Here is a 20,874-nt window from a genome sequence, read left to right on the forward strand (position 1 = left end):
CGTGTAATTTAATTCGTGGTATACCCGGCTTGCAACGTCAAGGTGCAAGCCCGGGCTTCGACGAAGAAGAGGAAGTAGAAAACAAGGCCGAAAAAGAAAAGTATAAAAGAAGGAGATTGCCGAGAAGTCTGCGTTGCCGTTGGAATACGCTTTCGAGGGAAGGATAAATCGCGATTTTTCGCGTCGTGAAAATTATAATACAAACCCGTCGGTGTCGTTGAGTTTTAATTAAACTTTATCGCTTGAAAAATTACTCCAAGTTATAATGCTGAAAGAGATGTATAATTGCTTAAGTGCGTGGGTGGATATGCTGGTCGAAGTGCAGATGGTAGAAAGACAGATAGATTTCGTTGGTGTGCGAGTAGCTGGTGAATCCCGTCACGATTTCGTGGTAGTGGTATTGATCCAGTCCCAGAACGCGAGCAGGGCTTTTGCTCTCTCTCGTCTGCTTGTTACCCTCTTTCTCCCTTTCTTCGACTCTTTCTTGCGTTTCTTTCGGAGCCGCGTTGTTTGTCCCGCTATCTCTTTCTTTGCAACTTTTTCCACCATACCTTATCTATCCACCGTTTCTACCTTGCCTGTTTATCGGCAATTCGCGTCCCTATTTCTTACGCAACACCGTTCTGTCCGTCGCGGTAAGAGACGGTGTGTTCCTCCAGATTGCGAACAGAGTGAAATACTAATTTTCCCTACAGGGAAATTCAACATCTCCCGCCCCGGGAACGGACAAATAAGAGATTAGAAGCTCGGCGGTTGTCCAAAAGCCTCGGTTTACGAGGTCGCTTAATGTCTCCAGTAAAGTGATCATGGCGTTGCGAGATCGTTAGTTGGGACACGTTCAACCCCTTGCATTTATAACGAGATATTCATCTGGGCTCCTTGATTACCAGGCAAATACTGAAAATATTATGGATTCGTTCGAAAGCGAGTGTAGAAATTAGAAAATAATTTTCATATTTTCCCGAAATATTCTAATAAAAGTAGACGATTAAATTGCACGCGTTCTAATAAAAGTAGACGATTAAATTTCACCGGTGAAAAAGTGGCGCGACTGTGTTTCGCCTTTACTCCTCGCGAATTTCCACGAGAATCACGGAACCGCGAAACCAGAGCCGTGGTTTACTTTCCATTGCCTGGCGCACGGCATAAATTAATTGTAACTTTCCAAGAGGGGGTCCTTTTGTTCATCGTATTAGCCGACCATTAACGGGAACAATACGAGAACAGCGGATCGAGTGGCAGCGAACCGACGCGACGCGACGCGACGATTATTTCGAAACCGGGCAAAAGTTCGGCCGACTATCTGGATCCCTGCGTCTAATTGGAACGACGGATTAGAATGGCGGATATCGAACCAGTTGCAAGCTGTATATCGAATCTAACCGCGATAGAAGTTCGCCGAGGCTGTAACTTTCGACCAACCGAGCGGATATTGAGTTTGTTTCCTACGGATCGGTGGAAGAGAATTTTCAGAGGAATATTTAACAATAGGATATATGTACATATATGTATCCGTTATCAAGCTGAAAAGATTTGAATTTTTCTGATATTTCAATGGTAATCGAAACGATAGGTTAATCGTTTTCATAGAAATAGAAATGGAAATGGAAATGGAAATGGAAATATAAATAGAAAGAGGTCACAGCTGGAGAGATGTTAAAAGGAAGCGAGCATCAGGCTGAGAGTTTCAAGGTAATAGAAGCTTTAGATTCGGTGTAGAATACTCGTGGTTCGAGGATGTTAAAACCGCATTCTGAGCATCCACGATCGAGAAGAGAATCAGTGGAATCGGATGCTTTTGGTCAGACCAAGCAGCAAACGTTCGGTCGGCGAAGTAGTTTCGGATGTTTGTGGTCAGACCTACCGATACCGCTGCGCCGTCGTAAGTATATTACACTGTCACTACTTTTCCATCGATAGCCTTCATTTTTATTTATCTTTCAAGCGTAAACGCGTGGGTAATAATAATACTCTATTATTGGCAAAAACGCTGGCCCAGGTTAACGTCTTTAATATTTCTACATCAATTTTCCACGTCAGTAAATCGAAGAAAGGTATAAGATCAGGTCCGACCTTTCGTTTCTTCTATTCGAGAACTTAAATCATCTTGTAAATCAATTCGCCGACTGGCGTTCGGATAAATGATTTAATTAACGAGGGAAGTTTGAAGGAGGAAAGAGGAACACGTAAGGTGGACCACTTTCGCGGCTTCGTAATATTTATTGGGAAAAGTTTGTCGGTCGACGGGGTGGGGGGGGAAAAAAAACGAGAAAGGAGAAGAGGAGCAAAATTTAAAGGAGAGCTCTGTGATTTTCAAGGGCTTTGAACTTGAACGAAATTCTATGATTGCTTGCTGTACGAAAGAAATTGAATCAAGACGGTAGGGGAAAGCTGGTGATCGGTCATCTTGGTTGGAGTTTGAAGCGTCGAGGGCGTCGCGACGGCCCAGCCGTTCCCTTCGTGCGTCGATGAAAAATTCATCCCCTCGTTGTGAATACAAATCGAGCCATTAAGATTCAAAGTGCATGGAACCGGCAGTGCAACCGACCACCGTGCATTCCAGTCACGAGACTTCTCGCTGCGTCCACGTGGCCAATTCTTTTAATTGCGACAAATGAAAGCGGTCGAAGGAAGGTGTAACGTTAAACAAAATAAGAAAAAGTCGCTTCTGTATAAAAAGTTTGCTCGTTATGCGCGATACGAAATGACTAATGGCAAATGGAGTCTAGTTTCTGCAGCAACTGCAATTTCAGGAATAATCAGCACCTCGAATCAGCCAATCGAGTGTACGGTTGCATAAATCACGCGTATCCCACAGAGAGAGAAATGTATCTGGCATGGCTGGCAACACCAGCCCCGAACACTGCGCGTTAATTCGACTAGACCGTTTCTAATTTATATCTCGTACCAGACAAATGAGAACCGCTATAATTCTCTAATTATCAACCGCAACAAAAATCCAATTACCTACATTTCCTGCAACAAGAAAGAGGCTTTAACCGGGGATATAAATTATACGAAAAACTTGCGCTGTACAATGGTTACCAACTAATTACTTTCGAAATCTCCTGTGATCGCGTTAATTGGAGCAAATTGGTGCTCCTTAATGTCCCGCTTTCTCCTTGTTAATTCCAAGAAATTTCATTTCGAGCATTCGACCAGAGAGAAAGAGAGAGAGAGAGAGAGGTACTTTTGAGAAAATCAGTAAAATTAGGTAGAATTGCAGAAGATTAACAGGGTAAACGATCCGGTAGCGAAGGCGAAACGACGCGATGCGACGCGATGCGACGCGACGAGACGAGAAACGGGCCGTTTTTGTTTGCAGCAACGAAACCGTGTCGTATTTCACAGCCTGCGTACACGTAATTTAGAAAGTTGGATTTTAGTTAGCCAGCGCGAAGCAGCCGACTGCAGAATGGTAATTGCAAGAGTAACGCAGGTGACTGTAATTGATTCGCGCATTTGGAGAGAAGCAGAGCGGAGTAGGATGTGCCTGGCGGGAATTACGTGTACGGTTACGTGACCTTTAGCAACCGCGTTACCACCCTGCAAACGATCCTCCACCGAAAGGCATTCCGTGTAACCTGATCCTTACTATCTCCGGAACTCGCGTAATACCGTTACGGACAAACGGCATATCCGGCGCAGCCTCCCTTGAAAAGGATTTACCTACCTAAGCAAACACAAATTCTCGACGAGCCGATCCTTTGTCGTCGGAGTCACCAGGTAACGAATTTGTTTCCTTTTTTAAATCACTTTATTTATAGAACTAATATAAATTCGAAATGGGATGCGGTGGCGTACTTTTTAACGAACTTTCATTAAAAACTCGGAAGATTTATTGAACGTCTCCATGAAAAACGTTAAATAACTTATCCTAATCGGGTTTGTTTTATTCAAGTCCGCGACTGATTCGCGGAAGTAATCCTTGTAATTATTCCAAAGCGGTTGGAACGAAATCGTTAGAAGTTCCTGGCAAAGCTCGGCGAGATTGTTTCGCGAAGCCTGGTTAATTAAATGTACGATTCGAATCGTACCGATCTCGATTCTACCAACGAGAAGTCTTTTAATTAATACTGCGTGGACTTCGGAGTTTGCCTTTCGGTTTACCATATTTGCACTGCGGTAAACGAGCGAGCTTTGACAATTTCACACACTTAAAATGGCATAAAAGATAACGGCAAGATCAAGGTATGTGCTTTCGAATTGAGAGATTTATATTTGCGGTCGGCCAAGTCCTACGGGACCCGAACCTTTTCGTCCAAGCTTTATTCGAATGCCAGCCGCAACCGGCCCCTTCAGACAGCCAATTAATTTAATTGGCAAACCATAATTATTCTTCGTGCCCGAAGGATTCAACGACTATTCACCGTGCCACCGATCGATCAGTTTGCTTTACAGTTTCATTCGACTCGTTTGATCGACGTATCGTGCTTCTCTTACAATTTTATTGCGTGTTTTCCTCCTCTGATTAAATACACTCTCGACCTGCTTCGCTCGATTGTCTTTGATTCTCCTCTGACTAAATATCCTCTTGTTCTACTTTAATTGACGACAAGCTCCGCTCGTCTGACTAAACAACACTCCTCTATTCGAGTTTGCTAAAATATATTGCATAGGTGCGCTCTTGTGCTACTTTATTCGGTCAGCTATTCTACTCGTCTGACTAAATATGCTCTTGTTCTACTTGGTTCGGTTGCACGCGCCACTTGCCTGACTATGCGTCCTCCTGTTCTACTTTAACCGACACTCCGCTTCAACCCACGTACTTATATTCCACTCGTCCGATTAATTGCACTGTTGTTCTATTTCGTTCGACCGCCTATCCCATCGTCTGACCGAACACACCCTCCTTCTACTTGCTCCGACTGAGCACACTCTACTTCTACATACTTTGTTGCCTTACCTCTTCCACTTGTCTGACTAAACACACTCCGCTTTTACTTCTACTTCTACTTCTAAAATGATGACTTTTTATCGGAGTTAAAGTTCGTTTACTTGAAATTAACAATCAGCGAGCACTATTCGCGATTCGCTTTTCCCCGGGGATTAGTTGCATCGTCACGAAACGTGTCTGAGCGTATGCGATGGCAAGTGAAACGTGGATGGATACTCAAGATCAAGGAAGTTATCAGGGGTAAAATATAAGTTTGATCGCGTATCGAGGCTGGCAAGCGAAAATTTTCGCGTGGTCGCTCTCCGAGCCTGTGTACGCAGACATTCGCCTAGATTTCACGCAGCCCCAACGGGTTTCAGGCAGAAAGCAATTTCCTGCGGCTTTCCACTCTTTGTTTGCTCTCGTTGCATCGCACCCATCGCACCCATCGCCTCCCCCCGTCCTTCCTCTATTCTTTTCCCAACGTTTTCTACCTTTTCCTCTCTTCTCTTTACTCGAGAAGGATCAATCGAGTTAACGTTTCACAAATTTATTTCTTACCTCAAACGGAAGTCGAGGATTTTTTTTCTGCGACGAAGCCAGCCGCCGCGCCGCGTCGGATGATTAATGGGAGGAGAAAGATTTATGGCTGGTGTTCCTTGAAATTAGGCAGCAGCCTGACGTGTCCCATAGAAATAGCTTTATCCCTGTTCTTCCTCGTTCATTCATAGAATCCATTGTTTCGTTCGAGGGAGTTCGTCGAACAGAAAAGTCCAAGTCCGCGGAAAGTAAACAATCGCGAGATGGTATTGAAGGTTGTTGAACGTTTCTATCGTCGCAACTATTTCCCTGGAATCGTGCATTTTCATCGATGGAACAGGGCCAACGTTTCGAATTCACGAGGGAGGGAAAACGAAAACCCGCCGCGCCGCTCGCTGATGTATTATGACAATAATACGATGTATAGCCAGGAGTGTGTCCCATAGAGAGGGCAGACAACAATTCGCGATAGCTCGAGCCACCGGCTCGTGGAATAAATTGCTTGTTACCGTCGGCGATCCATAACGACTGCCATCAACACACTGGCAAACTCTCTTCTCACTTTCCACCATCCCTACTATCGCTTATTTTCTTCTTACCAGATATTTCAGAAAAATTACAACCCTCTTTTCCCATTATCACTCTTCTATCCTACAATTTTTTGCTCTTCTTCTATCAGCAACGCTACCGACATTGCCTTTTTATAAACGCTATAAATCATTGTTGTTTGTTGGTATTTCTCTGACAATTGTCGCATACCTTGTTTTATAACGTTCACAGTTACCTATTTCAAGGATGAAAGTAAAACAATTTGAAAACTCGTGTTAAACAAATGAACAGGAGCAATCGATTCGGTCGGACACGAGTGTCTATCGTCGCGCAACAACGTGCTGAAAAAAGCTATTATTTTACAATACATTACGGGAACAGGAACGGTATATCAAAGAGTAGTGGATGGTTCTCGTCACACGATATTCCAATGGTTGAAAACCGATGAAACTCGATCACCTCGGTGCACACGACGATACTCGCTCTTTTGCGTCGAACCTGACGGACTAACTATTCAGTCGTACAATTTGCAAATATGTATTAGCCAAATAATAAAATTAATAAAATTTCCGTGTAAATAATCCTAAAGAAGAAAAATAAAATTATTCATCGAGGGCTCTCCACGTCGCGTCGTTCATTGACAACTGTTCGAATGATTACCATCTTTTTCAATTTTTTCTCGTTTTCCCTTCGAAATGATTGTCAGTTAAAAGGGAGCCGGAGTCCCCCCGCATTCTTGTTCCCCCATCGAAATTCAACAATCTCGTCAAACGATCGATCGGTCCTGAAGAGCAGCTGGGATCGCGTGTCTGCGCTTAATCAGGGAAGAAGTAGGACTGGTTGTTCGTTAAAATTAATTTATCCCGTCGAATGCGTTCGTTCCCTTTTCTCCTCTGAAACATTCTAACATATTACAGTTATCCCCTCTCTTTCTCTCTCCGAAGAACCCTCCTGACTTTGTTCCATGTCTGAACGACGATCACTTGTCAAGATCTTGGCATTTCATTATTCTTGCACGCGGCCTCGTTACCCGCCGCCTTGGATACTCGAAAACAGCTGTATCCTCCCTTTTTATCAAGATATTCGATTTTGCAAATACGACTGGATACCTAAATCCTCCACCCTGCGAGGGTTAAACGCGAGGATCAAAGGTGGGGAAAGGGCGGAAAGTTAGTACGTTTCCTTTTCATTCGACTCGCTGGGTATATCGAATTCATTCTCTGAATAAATCAAACTGAACTGCTGGACTAGACGATGATCTATGATATCAATGTTGGCCCAGGATCGAGCAAATAAAGATCCTTGCCGAGAATATCTATACATCTCTGTAGGAAAGATGCGTTTCGCTCCATTATTGCCTAGTCGAAAGCTCTACTCGTCTTTTCTACATGCTCGCTTCGCGAAATAGATTTTCCAAAGCTCTTTTCAAGCTGCTGCTTCTTCTTCCATGCTGGGCAAGTCGATCGATCTTGCAAATAAAAGAGAAAAAACGAAACAACCCTTCGGCTTTTGTGAAATTAGAGATACTTTGAAAGGAATTCAAGTTGGCCCGATAGATTATCGAGAGAACAGAGGGAAATTGAGGAAATTCAGGTTAATAAACTTTTTTTTCACCGCATCAAAGGGGAACAATTTAACGCGAATGATACAAGTAAATTTGAACGGAATGGTTAACGATAGAAACGCGGATGTTTCAGGTATTTTTAAAATTTTTCAGAGACTACCCGCACTCGCAAATTGATCGTTAATTTTTACACCGCAAATCGATTTGCTAATATTAATTACGTAGATATAGAATTACATTCGCAGCTTTCGATATTGAAAGGTTACGTATGAAAATTTAATTGACTGCATTCGGTACCTACGAAATATTTCATTAATCAATTAAAGATTCAAATTTTAAATTATACATCAGAATATTTGCGCCTGGCACGTTCAAAGAAGCTAAAAGTTAAATTTGAAAATTAACTCTCCGTAAATTTTTAATACATTTCCCTTTTCATCGAGTCAATCGACGTATAAATTATTGCTAATTATACAGGTAGAATCTAAGATAATTAAGTGAAAATTCAGTCGTTTAATTGCAGTTTTCTTTCATCGAAATTCAAGTTGGATACGGAAATGTTCCCAACATTTTCACGAACGTTTTAATCAAACAAAATTTAACGAACTTTACCTGGACTGTTCGATTCGATTTCTTATTATTCGTCGGGGTGGTGGATTGTTAGAGTGATTAAGCGCAATTAATTAATCGTTGGTATCGATGAAAAAGGAAAATGATGGAACAGCAGGTGGTGTTCCAGGTAAACGAACGGAACGGTTCAACGACGCCTCTACACCAGACTGATCGATGCTCTAATTTCTATTCAATTAAATCCACCGCGGTACAAAGTACCATTGTTCAAAGTCCGCCGAGCTCGAAAGTCCCGCTCGAGTCAGCAAACTTCTCCCTGCAACGCTTTCGATTACCTGCGAAAAGTCTGTGGAAAATGTCCAACTTTCCGTTCGACGATCTCACAGAATCAAAGAAACATTTCCAAGTCGAGCTTCAATTTTCTATCTTCGTTCATTTCTCTTATTTACCGTTTAATTTCCTACAAACGCGATTAGGTTCAAAATAGATAAATTAAAAATAAATTTATCCTAAAATTACTGTAATCGTTGGAAAACAGAAGATAGCGTGATGAAAAAATGTGATCGAAAACTGGCAGGTATTAGGTATCGATTGCTGGTTCCATCTTTTCACCCCTTGGGACATCGGTGGCTGCAACGTCCCTCTGATGGAACGATGAAATTGTTCCGTCAGCAGCCAGCAGCCAGCAGCCAGCAGCCAGCAGCCACCAGCAGCCGTGTCGTGCCTTCAGACCTCACCCTTTATCTCTCAAACACCCTCATTCTCAACCTCTTGCCTTCCTTCTTGTAGATTTTCACCTCGGCTTGGCTATCTGCCCTTCTAACTCTATTCCAAACTTGCGGTTTCTTTGTAATTGGAGATTCGAAGGATTTCGATAATTGAAGATGAAAATCATTCAGATGAATGTTACTCGCAAAATTTGTACACCCCATTCGTAGTTGGAAGGAGATTAATTAATCAAACGATTTAGTTATCGATAGGAAAATTATTACTCGTTTCATGAATACTTACGAGTTCAATTAACAAGATTAAAAAGGAGTCACGTTTCGGTAGAAAGAAGAAATATTCCCTTGGGGGGGAGGGGGGGATAAATGCTTCCCTAAATCATTCTAGCCGCAATTTATTCGGCAGAAGCGGCGTCGATGAACGACCATTCCGAGGTTTGCTTGTAATCTTCGAGTCTTTCTCGGATCTCGATTAAATCGACCTTTTCCTATTTTTCTCGCCGGGATAACAGACCTATCCCTCCAGCTCCTCCTCTTCTTTCTTCTTCTTCTTCTTTTCCCTCTCATTTTCGTGCACGATCGCGCGTAACAAAGTAGTCGGCCGGATAATGAAATTCCGAGTTCGACTCCGGTCTTGGAATCACGGACGACACTCGTGTTATTAACGAACGGAATTAAAGATTCGAGGGAGAAGTAACGGAGGAAGTAAATCGACGCACGGTCGACTAAACTTGGTAGCTGGGAATTTTTCTAACGTACCGGGGGACATTTATTCGGTAAGAAACGTAGAGAATTTTGTCTACTACACAGTTGCCTATTCCCGGGGGTTAATTTACCCTTCCTAACAATTAATCCTCCGAAATTCCTGGAAAATTTCCTAATTGCCTCGAATATCGAGATATCGAATCGGCGGAAATCGAATAGTCGAGTTAATAGCCGCACAGGCTCGTCTTATCAGTCGGCATTGTTCCCGCGGCCAATTAAATCAACCGGAAGGCTGTCTATCTGTCTCGTCTGTCTAACGCGAATACGCGATTCTAACCACCGACTGTCGAGCACTTCCGTCGAAACGTCCTCGAGGATCTTCGGATCTTCGGATCTTCGGAGCCTCGCTAAATCGACGCATACCCGACTGACTGAGGAAATTAATTCGATTACGCGAGTCTCGGACTAATTTACCCTCCCTTTGCGTCATCCTCCTCGCAAGATGGTTGATCCTTTCAAAAGGAAATTGATGGATTCAGGGTTAGCTAGTTTTTAATATTGTTTCGCTGACGATCAAATTGAAAGGTGATTTGCGAAGGTAACGAAGCAGGGAAACGAGGTAACGCGATCGTCACCGGATACGATTTCGACGAAGAAATTCGAGAGCCGAGTAGTCTGTTCCCTTCAAAGAGACTCTACCTATACGACGCGACGTTCAGGAAGTAACGAAGCAAACATGAAAGAAAATATCGTTATTGGATCACTCGAGAATTCAGGTACAAAATTAAAGCGTGGAACAATCAATCTGAACAGCTCGAGAAATCGATCGGTGACTTACCTACATACATATATATTCCCTTTACCTCTTTTCGTTTCGACGACGGAAAGGACGATAGTTTGGTTAACAGTATCGCGACACTGGATCGATAACGAGCCTTCAAATTCACGGCCGGGATATAGCGAGCAGTTAAACTAATCGTAACGCGTTTGCCGATATTACGCGACGCGACGCGACGCGACGCCGATACCGCAACCGATTCCGTCCTCTCTTGGAATTATTTTATCGGCCGGTTGGGACTTGGATCGAAGCGCAATCGCGTTGAATACTCGGATGGAAACGATGAAACGCCCAGCTGAATCTTTCTTTCTCTATAAAATAAATGGGATGTAATTTTCGAAGGTGAAACGAAGCGAGTGATCCGTTTTAGTGGATCGGTCAGCAAGCTTAAACGTCGCGACGACGGCCGCAAAATCGTCGCGTCGCGGCGTCGCGTCGAGTAACGAACGCGGTCTCGCGGCTACTGTCGTATCGTGAATCGGATTAAGCAAATCCGTTTCCGTTTCGACCTCGAGAAGCTTGGTGGTTTCCGTCGCCGCAACTACTACCTTCCGGTACGACGGACGAACACCGAGGTGAATTGACGAAAATCCTCGATCCGAAAAAATTTCAGCGATTTATCTTCACCGATTCGTCCGGAGGTAATTCGCGATTCGCGCAGGACGAAAGTAAAAACCGCGAGGTATCCCGGAGGGCAGTCGAAGAAAGGAATTTTTCCTTCTCAAAGAAAGTGGAAAGTTTCGAAAAGGAAGCCGGAGGCGACGGTAAGAAGAATTCTCTTTCCCTGTCTTCCGTATCGGCTGAAAACCAGCCTCGCGGCTACCTCCTTTTATTTTTATCTTCTCTCCATCACTCGCGGCTATTCGACGTTTTTCCATTCGAGAAACACCTTGACTCGTCTAACAGCTCTTCTCGTTTCTCTTCATTTACAAGCTCGTTGTTCGCGTCTGGTGAATTCGTACCCGTAAATCCTTCGAACACGTTCGAAATCGTTCGGTATGAAAAATCCGGATATTAAATCTAAGAGTCGAGAACGGAGAAGATATAATTCACGGAAAAGCTGAGCAGCAGAAATTCTGAGCGTTGTTCGTTAATCCAGAAACGACTGCGATTAATGTAATAATGCGATCTGATGGCCCTTAACGCTTCCGCGACTTCCTGCCTGCTGGATCCATTATGAAATCTACGTATAATTTGCCGCGTACGTCCTGCGACAGAACGAGACGGAAGATTTTAATTACAGCATTGTTCCCGGAATATAACAGGCCACCCTGACAGCCTGATGAATCTGTCGCAATAGAATGTTTCCACGTGGCAGAGATTGCTCGTAAGACGACCGAGTAATAATCATCGAACGAAACATCGATGATTTTCATTGCAATCATCCCTGAACGAGTTAAAACGTCTAAAGGGAGGGTCGTGTTTCTTCCTCGATGTACATACATATTATATGCCACGTAAAAATCCGCGAACGAGCAAGTTTTTTCGATCCCATTTTTCTCTCTTCATTTTTCTTTTTTATTTTCCACGATGGCTTCAGCCTCTGGCCGGCTTTTGTCGTCGTTTTCCACGATAAAGAACGCCGACCCACCCGCGTAGGCTTTGGAAGAGAGATACAGGCCTTTTTTGTCCCCTGGCCCGTGACGAAAAGCGTCCTGACGCTTTTATCGCCAACTCGCGTCTTCTCGGGAAACGAGAAACATTCGAAAATATCCAAACAGACTCTGACACAAATTTCTCTCGTTCTCCCTGCTGCAATGCTGGCTCGAACCGAATTACAGCATTATCGAAAGTCCAATCGCGAGAGAAGGTAAAGAAACTCCATTCCGATTCACCAGCGCTCTTCTGACAGGTGAATGAAAAAAATGTTGATTTCACAGCTGCCTTCTCAGCTCGATTGAAAGAAAACTGCTCGATTGCAGTTGAAAAAGAAGCGATATTAATTTTTCGGATAGCAGCTGGCTGAAAATATTTCAATCAGGAAGCTATCCGATTTTCATACTTCCGTTTTATGCTAGCAGTCGGTTCGGACAAGTTCCAACGATCCATCTTTGAAGGGTTAAAGTTGCGAGGTGATTTTCAAAGATATTCCAAGCCTGTTGCCGGTCAGAGCGTTGAACTGAACTTTGAAATGGAATCACCTGGGACCGGAAATAAGAGCGACCTATTTCTTTCCACGGATATTGATCAAGCAACGGCCAAGTGTCTGAGAATCGACGACGCAGCGTTAAGTGCTCTCTCTCGGCTCGGTAAGAAATTCTTCCATCCATCTCCTCCGAGTTGTTCGAAACTCGATCGGGCTCGGAAGTGAAATAAAAATGTTGAAAAATATTTTTAACGCCACCTTCGACGCCTGGCTAACGGACCAATTTTCCGCGGAATCGGATCCTGCCGAATTTCTTTCGGTGGAAACAAGATCGGCAAAGTTACGAGGGAACTAATAGCAGCTGGTAACTTTTGCTCGTAGAATATAACATCGATCTGGAACTCGATCGAAGTTGCATCGTTGCGGCGTTACACCGGCGCGGGCGCGGCGCGGCGTTTTCCTGTACTCTGTTGTTCGCTCCCTCGAAGGAAAATTCACGGGAAACTTTGACGGCATAGGGGCGGACCTTGTTCGAAAGCTACGGCTATTATGATGTTCCGCATTCAGATTCAAATGCCGTTCAACTTGCAGCTACAGGGATTGCGACGATTACCGACAATATCCAACTACCATTCATCGATCGATTAATGCTTATCGAACTGATCCACCATTAGCGTTATTAACAAAAATTTCTGAATATCTTTCAAAGAGGAGCTTTTAAGAATTTCGTGGTATTAGAAGCGAAGCGAGCTAGAGTCGATAAGAAACGGATATCGAGCCACGTCCTTTCGATTTCCGGTATCGATTGAAAGCTTCGATGCTGTCGTCAACCGACGGAAGTCGAGAATCCTCCGACGTTCACCCTCAGAACTTTCGTCCCCTCCTCCTGTATAACTGATACTCTCGTCGAATTATAATTCCTCGAAACAACGAACGATTTCTTTCCGAGCAACCTAACCGCTGTCGGTGAAGCACTAGCTGGCTGAACGAAGGGTGGGGAAAAAAGAACGGGTAAAAGGCGAGGGACGAAAATCGAGAATTTCAGAGGCCAATTATTCGGTCCACTCGAACAGCACCGCGGAAAATTAAACGGTTCGAGGACACTAGAAATAAATACTTCGCCCCTTTCGCGTCACCTACTCTCCGTTCGAGGGTGCTGGAAAATTACGAGTACCAGAGAGACTTTGAACAAAAAAAAAAAAAAGCAGAGGGAAACATTTCTGCCTACGTGTAATGTATAGTCTCCTCGATTGGATTTTCGAGTGGGATTCGAAGCCGGGCCATTTCCATGGGACGCCAGCACTCTTCTAAACGACCCTATGTTTCATTCGCGTTAACCAATTAATAATCGTTAAATAAATGGAAAATATTATCGATAAACGTCCCAGTCGCTATAAATAATCGAACCGTCAATCAAGAGGATGAATCTCGGTTCTAGGCAAACGTAACAAACGGGTTGAATTGATTCGGTGGAAGGGAAAAAAGAATGATAAATTTTCCCGCTGTTTCTCGCGAAATTATGAAGACGAATGCGTTGTTTGCTTCGCTGGGGGGGTTGCTTTCCACCCCGTTCCGCGCAAACACGAGGAAATCTTTTAGAGCAGAATAATAAATAAATAAAACTCATTCTGTTTCAGACACGCACTGGCCGGTTTTCATCTGCGTTCTCATGGCGACGACGGTGCTTTCCTGTCGGCAGAGCGAGTTCCAATGCGGCAACGGACGCTGCGTCGCCCAGAACAAGGTGTGCAACGTCGTCGACGACTGCGGCGACGGCAGCGACGAGCCTCGACAGTGTTCTCGTGAGTACATACCACCTTTACGTTTCACCCGTTTCGACCTTCCAACCTCTATAAACTCTTATCGATACTTTATCGTATTTACTGTATCAGTGGGAACTGGAGGGTTCGGGTAGCAAGTTCGTAAGGGGATTCGGATGATTCTATTAACGAGTGATTTCTATGGATGTTATAATAGCGAAAGATGATTCTATCCGACAAGCCGCGCATCAATTATCCAAAGTTTCGTCGCCAATCAAAGTTTGCTCGCCCGCTGGCATCAGCCTCCATGCGGCCATGAGTCGGATTAACTCGCTTTCCAGGCTAACTCGATTTCTACTCGCGTCTGTTCGCTTCCGGCATCGTTGCGTCGTTTCGTCGTTTCGTCGTTTCGTCGTTTCGTCGTTTGCAACCGAACCACTGCGAGATGTATAGACATAAAAATTCTCACCGTCTGTCGAGACACTCGGTCTCCGGGGTTTTTTCCGTGAAAAATTAAGTTTAGCAAGTTTAATCTCTGGCAAAAGTAAAGTTTTAACGCGTTTCCAGCGGGTCTGGGTCACCAGATTGACCGAGCTTCCTCGTTCCAGTATTAAACCAGGCACACAATAACGCATTGAAGCCTCTCTAACAATTCTATTCCAATTATCATTTCTGAATAAGTTGAAATAGAGCTCGTTCTGAATGCGCCACGAACAATAATGGAACTTTGGTCTCGTTAAAAAAAAAACGCCTATATAGGGTAGGTAAAAAGTTTTGCCTACCTTCGAGTTACAGCTCGACCTTCGACGTATTTTCTTCTCGAATCGACACAATAATTAGTCGGAGATCTGAGGGTAAGAATGATCCTCTTGCATACGGAGCGGCGCGGCGAGGGCAGCAACGTTTCTCTCGACTCATTGTCAGCTTGAATGCGGCAACCGATCCTCTTTCTCATTGTTCCTGCCGGGCCACGATTCGAGCTGTTTCAAAGCCGCCACGATTCCCGATTGTCGTCGACTCGAAACTGTTTCCACTTCGTTAGAGAGCCTGTCCTCGATTTCTTTCGCCTTCGTTCCTGCGCTTTCAGAACGTTTCGTTCGTATAATTAGTGATCGCGTAACGATACCATAACGATTTCCCCGGGTTCGAGAGAAAAGTTTTGAAAACGAATATATCTATATGCCTTCGCGGTAGGATTTCTTGGTTTTACGAGAAAAGCCTTGACGGAATCGTTGGAAAGACAGGGGATGTGTTTCCCTTACTCAGACTGGCTGTTATCGACAGACGGTGATAAAATAGGGTAGTTTGGCGGGGAAATCGGTGGGCAAAAACGAGTAGCCCGAAGCTGTACCTCTAATTTTTCCTGATTTATTCCTTTCTTGCCGGGAACGACCCATTAAACAACGTCGTACATTGGCGATGAAATCAGACTTCCATAGTGAAAACGGCGATACAAGGGGATGTAGAAATAAATTTCATCGATTGTCCCCGGTATATTAATGTGTAACTGCCGCTTTGAAACGGTCAACGTAAACACGGGAAGAGAAGGTAACCGGAAGTTTCATGTGGCAAACAGTAAAGTATACGGCAGTCCGCGAGTCGCGTTAGGAAAAATATTTGCCTGTTTGTTCGAGGCAAGCTCGGCGGGAAAACAGTCGGAAAAATTAATGACCCGACTTTCCCTCGGTTTCATCGGCGCTGTCGGTTGCCGTTGGAAAACTTTGAACAGCAAAGTCTCTTTTTCTCGATCGATCGTTGAGTGGAAGACAATGGAATAGGAAGAAAACGAACGAGAGTTTGTGCGATAAGCACTTTAGAAATTTTACTGTTATCTTAAAGACGATTGCGATTCTTAAGATGGGAAATTTCGAGGTTTAATTTGTAATAGACCTTGCAATAAAAGTAATATGTACGTGTTCATTTGTTTTCTTCGACAAGCAAACGCGACCAATTACGCAAACTAGGAATATCGGGTACTGGGGCATAGTACTTACACGTAGGACGCGTTTAAATACCAAATGGTCGTGCAACGATCCTCCAGGAAGTTCAGCAATATAGGGAATCCACTTAAAACGAAGATAAACTCGCTCTCTGCTCGCATTGTCTATAGCCCCGTATAGCGTAGAAACAGGCTGGAGGTGGTCTGTAAACCGCAGAAAATGTCGTGCCATTACAAACGGGACTGCTCACAGGCTTAATATTCGCGACTCAGCCAGGATTAAGCGAACTAGAGCCTCGAGTGAAATTCACGGTTCCCTAAGGAAACGAGCTCTCCTCTTCGCTATACACAGCTGGCAATAAAACTCGTTCCTCGGTTATACCTACCTAAAACACACCTATCCAGCCTCGTCGCTTTCAACCCTTTCGCTCGGCTCGTTTCCCTTTCAATTTCGAGCGAGATAAAGCGATATAAAGGTGAGCTCATAAACAGCAAGAAGATATATGTAGGTACCCCAACACCTTTCGCTTCAATTATCTTACGATTAGATACCGTTAACGAGCTTTTCTTACTTTCAAATACGCGTTTTCGCAAAATCTCGTACGAATTGATTAACATACGTTTAACCAGCCACCGCGTGTACCAGGTTCCTTAAATAATTTACAAATACTCCGCGAGAGAGGATTAAACGTCGGTGGCAATGGTCTATTTAAAGAGTGGCTCACAAAAGGGAGCTTTAAAGGATCTAGTACTTTGAGTGCTCTTCCTCTCTCCCTTTCTCTCGCGTTCAACGAGCTTTTCTCCTCCTCTCCTTCTTCGTTTCCCTGCTCTTTCACGTTTTCGGTTCGCTTTTTTCACCCCGCGTCGCGTCGCGTCGCGTCGGTTCGGTTTCTTAGAGAGGAAGCGAGCAGCCTAACTTCTCCGACGCTTTTTAGCGACGGTCTAGAGTGGAAATTACAGCGGGTTCGCGTAATTCTGCTCGAATATTATTCAGCCCGTCCGCGCACGTTCACTCGAATACACGAACGTGGAAATTCGTTGAACGAAGCCGTGCGTCTTGGCGCGTAAGAAAGGAGATTTATCGCCGTCTGCGAAAGAAACTTCCAACCCCACGCTTTTCCTTTTTACTTTCGTACCATTTTATTTTCGGTTACGCGGCGATACATCTTTGGATAATTGCTAATGGAACGAGCGTTGATCTTCCTTTAAAGGAAGTCGCTTTTAGAACAGAGTATTCCGGCCCCCGTTGCCTTTCATAATCTTGCTGAAGTCAAATTCTGGAACAGAACAGCGAAGAAACGTGACTCGGTGAAAAAGTAGCGAATAAATAGAGCGTATAATTACGTGGAAAGCCAGCTTTCTTTCTCGTCGATGAAACGCTCGCGTTGTGCTCCTCCTCTACAGCCATTTCTTCCTCACCCTCCATCGCATTGGATATGTTGGAACACTCGCAAAAATCACGAATGGATCCACCGAACATCGATATCTGATCGTCTGATGGTAGAACAGCAGGTTAAATAGATGTCAGAAACAAGATTGAAATCTTAGGACAAAAGGGGTGAGGGATACCTTTCAAATTCATACTGCTATCCACGCAGAAGCTTAGATCGCTGCTGTCGGAATAATCGTAATGGCGAGGAGTGAACATACTCGAGGGATTAGGATTATCTTGGTCGAGTTGCCTCGCAGGGGACGCGTAACGAACCGATGCGACCTTCGTCGTCCTGGCCTCCGGACGTTCTTGACGTAATTGACTGCTTCTCGAGCGGACTAGAACGGAATCGTGCCGTGAAAGAAGTTTCGGTGTTGGATAAATTGAAACGTACCGAGTGGATTGAGATTTCCTTTATCCGTGTTCATCAACGAAGACACGTTATACCGAATGGATTCGATCTTGGTGATTCGTGGGCCAGGCGTCGGCTCGACTAGCTGACTTCTCTTCTTTTCTGCTCGAACGGCTTTCGACTCGGTAGTCTGTGACGCCTTCTCCTCGTCCTGGATCAGCTTCGTTCTCTTCACCGGCGGCTCCTCGAACCCATCTGTTCGATCTCCGCTTCGTTGAACTGTTTGCTTATCTTTGGGAACGCTGGACGGCAAGGCGAACTCCTCCAAAGGTTCTTGTTCCATTTCCTCGTCGGCAGCCGGATCGATTGCTTGCCCATCGTTCTCCTCCATTTCGCTGGCTACCTCGTTGCGTTCCGCTTCCTCTTGATCATCCGGATCCGGCGAAGGACTCGATTCATCGATCGGCGATACCGAAGCATTCGGATCGTTCTCCTCCCGAAGCTGAGACAACTCCACCGAGTTCCCCTCGGCCGTGCACATCTCCTCCAGCACCATCGTGTCCACCGACAGCGAATCTATCGTTCGATTTCAAAATTCATACGACGCCAATGAAATACCGAGTTTCGCGCGATCAGATGAAAAATTATGAGAGAAGAACCTATAGAATTCTCGTAATTCTTCTTCCAGCCGTCCGTGAAGCCGGTTTTCACGGCTCTTCGCCCATAAATCGAGAAATTAATCCTTGGCGGTGGCATTTCCAGCATCTTAAGCGCTCGTTTCCTCTTTTCCTCTTCCTTCTTCTTCATCCGAGCCGCTAGCTGGACGAAGAAAAGTAGAAAGTAGTGCGAGACGAGGTATCGTTGAAATTGAAAAAAAATACCTCCGCATTGGCGACGATCAGTTCCTCTTTGCACTCCTCGATACTTTTGTTCAAGTCCGCCAACGTTTGATCGAGTCTCAGACCGTTTGAAATTGCGCCAGCAAATTCTACTGTTTTGTCGCGCGTTCTCAACCAGTCGATGTGTTCATTCAACTTCCGTGTCTTCTCCAACTCGTTGATCTTGTATTCGATCACCATTTTGTCCACGCAAAGCTTTTCCAATCGCGTCTTCGCCTCCTTCCTCGTCTTAGCCAATGGAAACTCTTCGTATTTTGCCTAGAAAATATTCATTGTTCTTCGATATTATCTTAACAGTTCCGACAAGTGAATTTGATGAAATTTTTACTTACGTGATACGCTTGCCAAGTTTCTTCGTATTCGTTGCAGATATTTTCATATTGATCGCACTCCATCTTCATGATTTTATAATCACTGTCCAGGTTAAGTTTTATCAGTTCGATTCTTTCGGATATTTCGTTGATGTATTTGCTCTGTCTATATCGATAACATAGGATAATAAAAAATGATAAGTACATTTAGATTGACCTTTAGAATCGTTGCTTTACGTACTTGTTCAAAGTGGCGTTTAATATTATAGAGTTCTCCTGTGTGTTTCTCGTATTCTCCTTCAATTCCTTCCTAGCTTGCAATTGCTTTCGAATCTTTACCTTCAATTCCTTTATTTCACTGTCGAGATCTTGCAAGAATTGTCCAAGATAAAGGTTCGCATAAGAATTTTGTTTATACAAAAGCGTAGGGAAGAAATAAGAAAAGAGATTTACTAGATAGCGTCCCCTTTGCGATTCCAATTTCGATCCGGATACAACTTTCCAGCATATTCATAAATTGAGGGTCGTCGCAACCGATCTCGTCCTCCATTTTCTCACTTTACACTAGAATTTATTCACAGAATTACTTAAATTTCAATGAAATAGAAAAAATAACGCAAATGGCGATCAATCCGTCCTCCTACGTTATAGCGCAAAGCAGCGGGGTAGTGAAGTTAGCGCGTTTCTCGATTTTGTAAGACGCGTTCCGATTGGATACCGCTCTTCCTCACAATTAGACGCGGCAATTTGAAGCGGTATACCCTACCGTGCGCGTGAAAACGAAGAAATTTCAAGTAATAAACTTTCAAATTAATGAATCTACGATAACTATGCAATGATTAACATCGATGAAAAGAATTTCAAAATTCCGACGAGTTATTCGGTAGCTTTTTTCCCACCCCTTTGTTTACACCGTTCCTGTGCCAACAAACTCGAACGGAAGAGCAAATTGAATTCTCCTGCAACGTGAGCGATACAAATTTCGAGTAAACATTTAACCGGTCCCTCTTTTATGGCGAACGAATGGGCGCGACGCGAGCAGCTGGCAAGCGATTAATTAATCGTGGCTGGAAATTGATACGGTGACCGCTGGAAAAATATAAGTAAAGGCCTGGATGCCGAGTGCGCGGACACAGGAAACTGGCGAGAAGCCAACCACCATTCGGGTCAAACCACCCTCGTTACTTTCAACCCCGTTTCCCTACGCGTTTAGTTAACCGTACGATAATGCGTCGACTGCTTTGGATATTTAAAATTTCAACGTCACCAATTTCATCCCCTTTGGGACGCATAGACGCGTGGATACGCAATAATATTCTTTCGCGACGATAAATTTATGCGTCGTTTACGAGGCGCGAGCTGAAACGAAGCCACTCGTCGCGTCGTCGGATCGAGCACTTTCTTTCTTTCTTTCCTTTTTTTTTTTTTTTTTTTTTTCGCGACAGGTTCTCCATCGAAAACGGACGCGGCAAGTTTTCTCGTTTGCAATGGAGAACCAGCTGAATCTATAAGTCGGGAACGAACGAGGCCATAGACGGTAGAGAAACGGGTGAAAGGTATATAGGAGGCAGGAATTGAAGTTGGTGCTCGTTCTTGCGTGCGCACAAAAGCTGGCTCGCGCCATTACGGGATAAAACAGCCAGGCCGTGGCATATTGGTGCCTCGTTCGCTTAAATGCAGCCTGCATACGGCCGTGTGCCGTTTATTCAACAGGGATGGTAAGCTCGT

The 20,874-nt window shown here is 44.3% G+C and overlaps 1 protein-coding gene across 7 annotated transcripts in view; it reads left to right on the forward strand.

The window, feature by feature from the left end:
- LOC114878923 overlaps positions 1-20,874 on the forward strand; it is a 62,568-nt gene that overhangs the window by 20,677 nt on the left and 21,017 nt on the right. For all 7 annotated transcript variants that reach the window (XM_046287735.1, XM_046287737.1, XM_029193245.2 and 4 more), the window contains one exon: positions 14,091-14,255. In XM_046287735.1, the coding sequence (XP_046143691.1) occupies positions 14,091-14,255 (165 nt within the window). The remainder of the gene's footprint in view (positions 1-14,090; positions 14,256-20,874) is intronic.

The sequence above is a fragment of the Osmia bicornis genome, chromosome 11 (genome assembly GCF_907164935.1).
Source record: "Osmia bicornis bicornis chromosome 11, iOsmBic2.1, whole genome shotgun sequence".
NCBI lineage: Eukaryota > Metazoa > Arthropoda > Insecta > Hymenoptera > Megachilidae > Osmia > Osmia bicornis.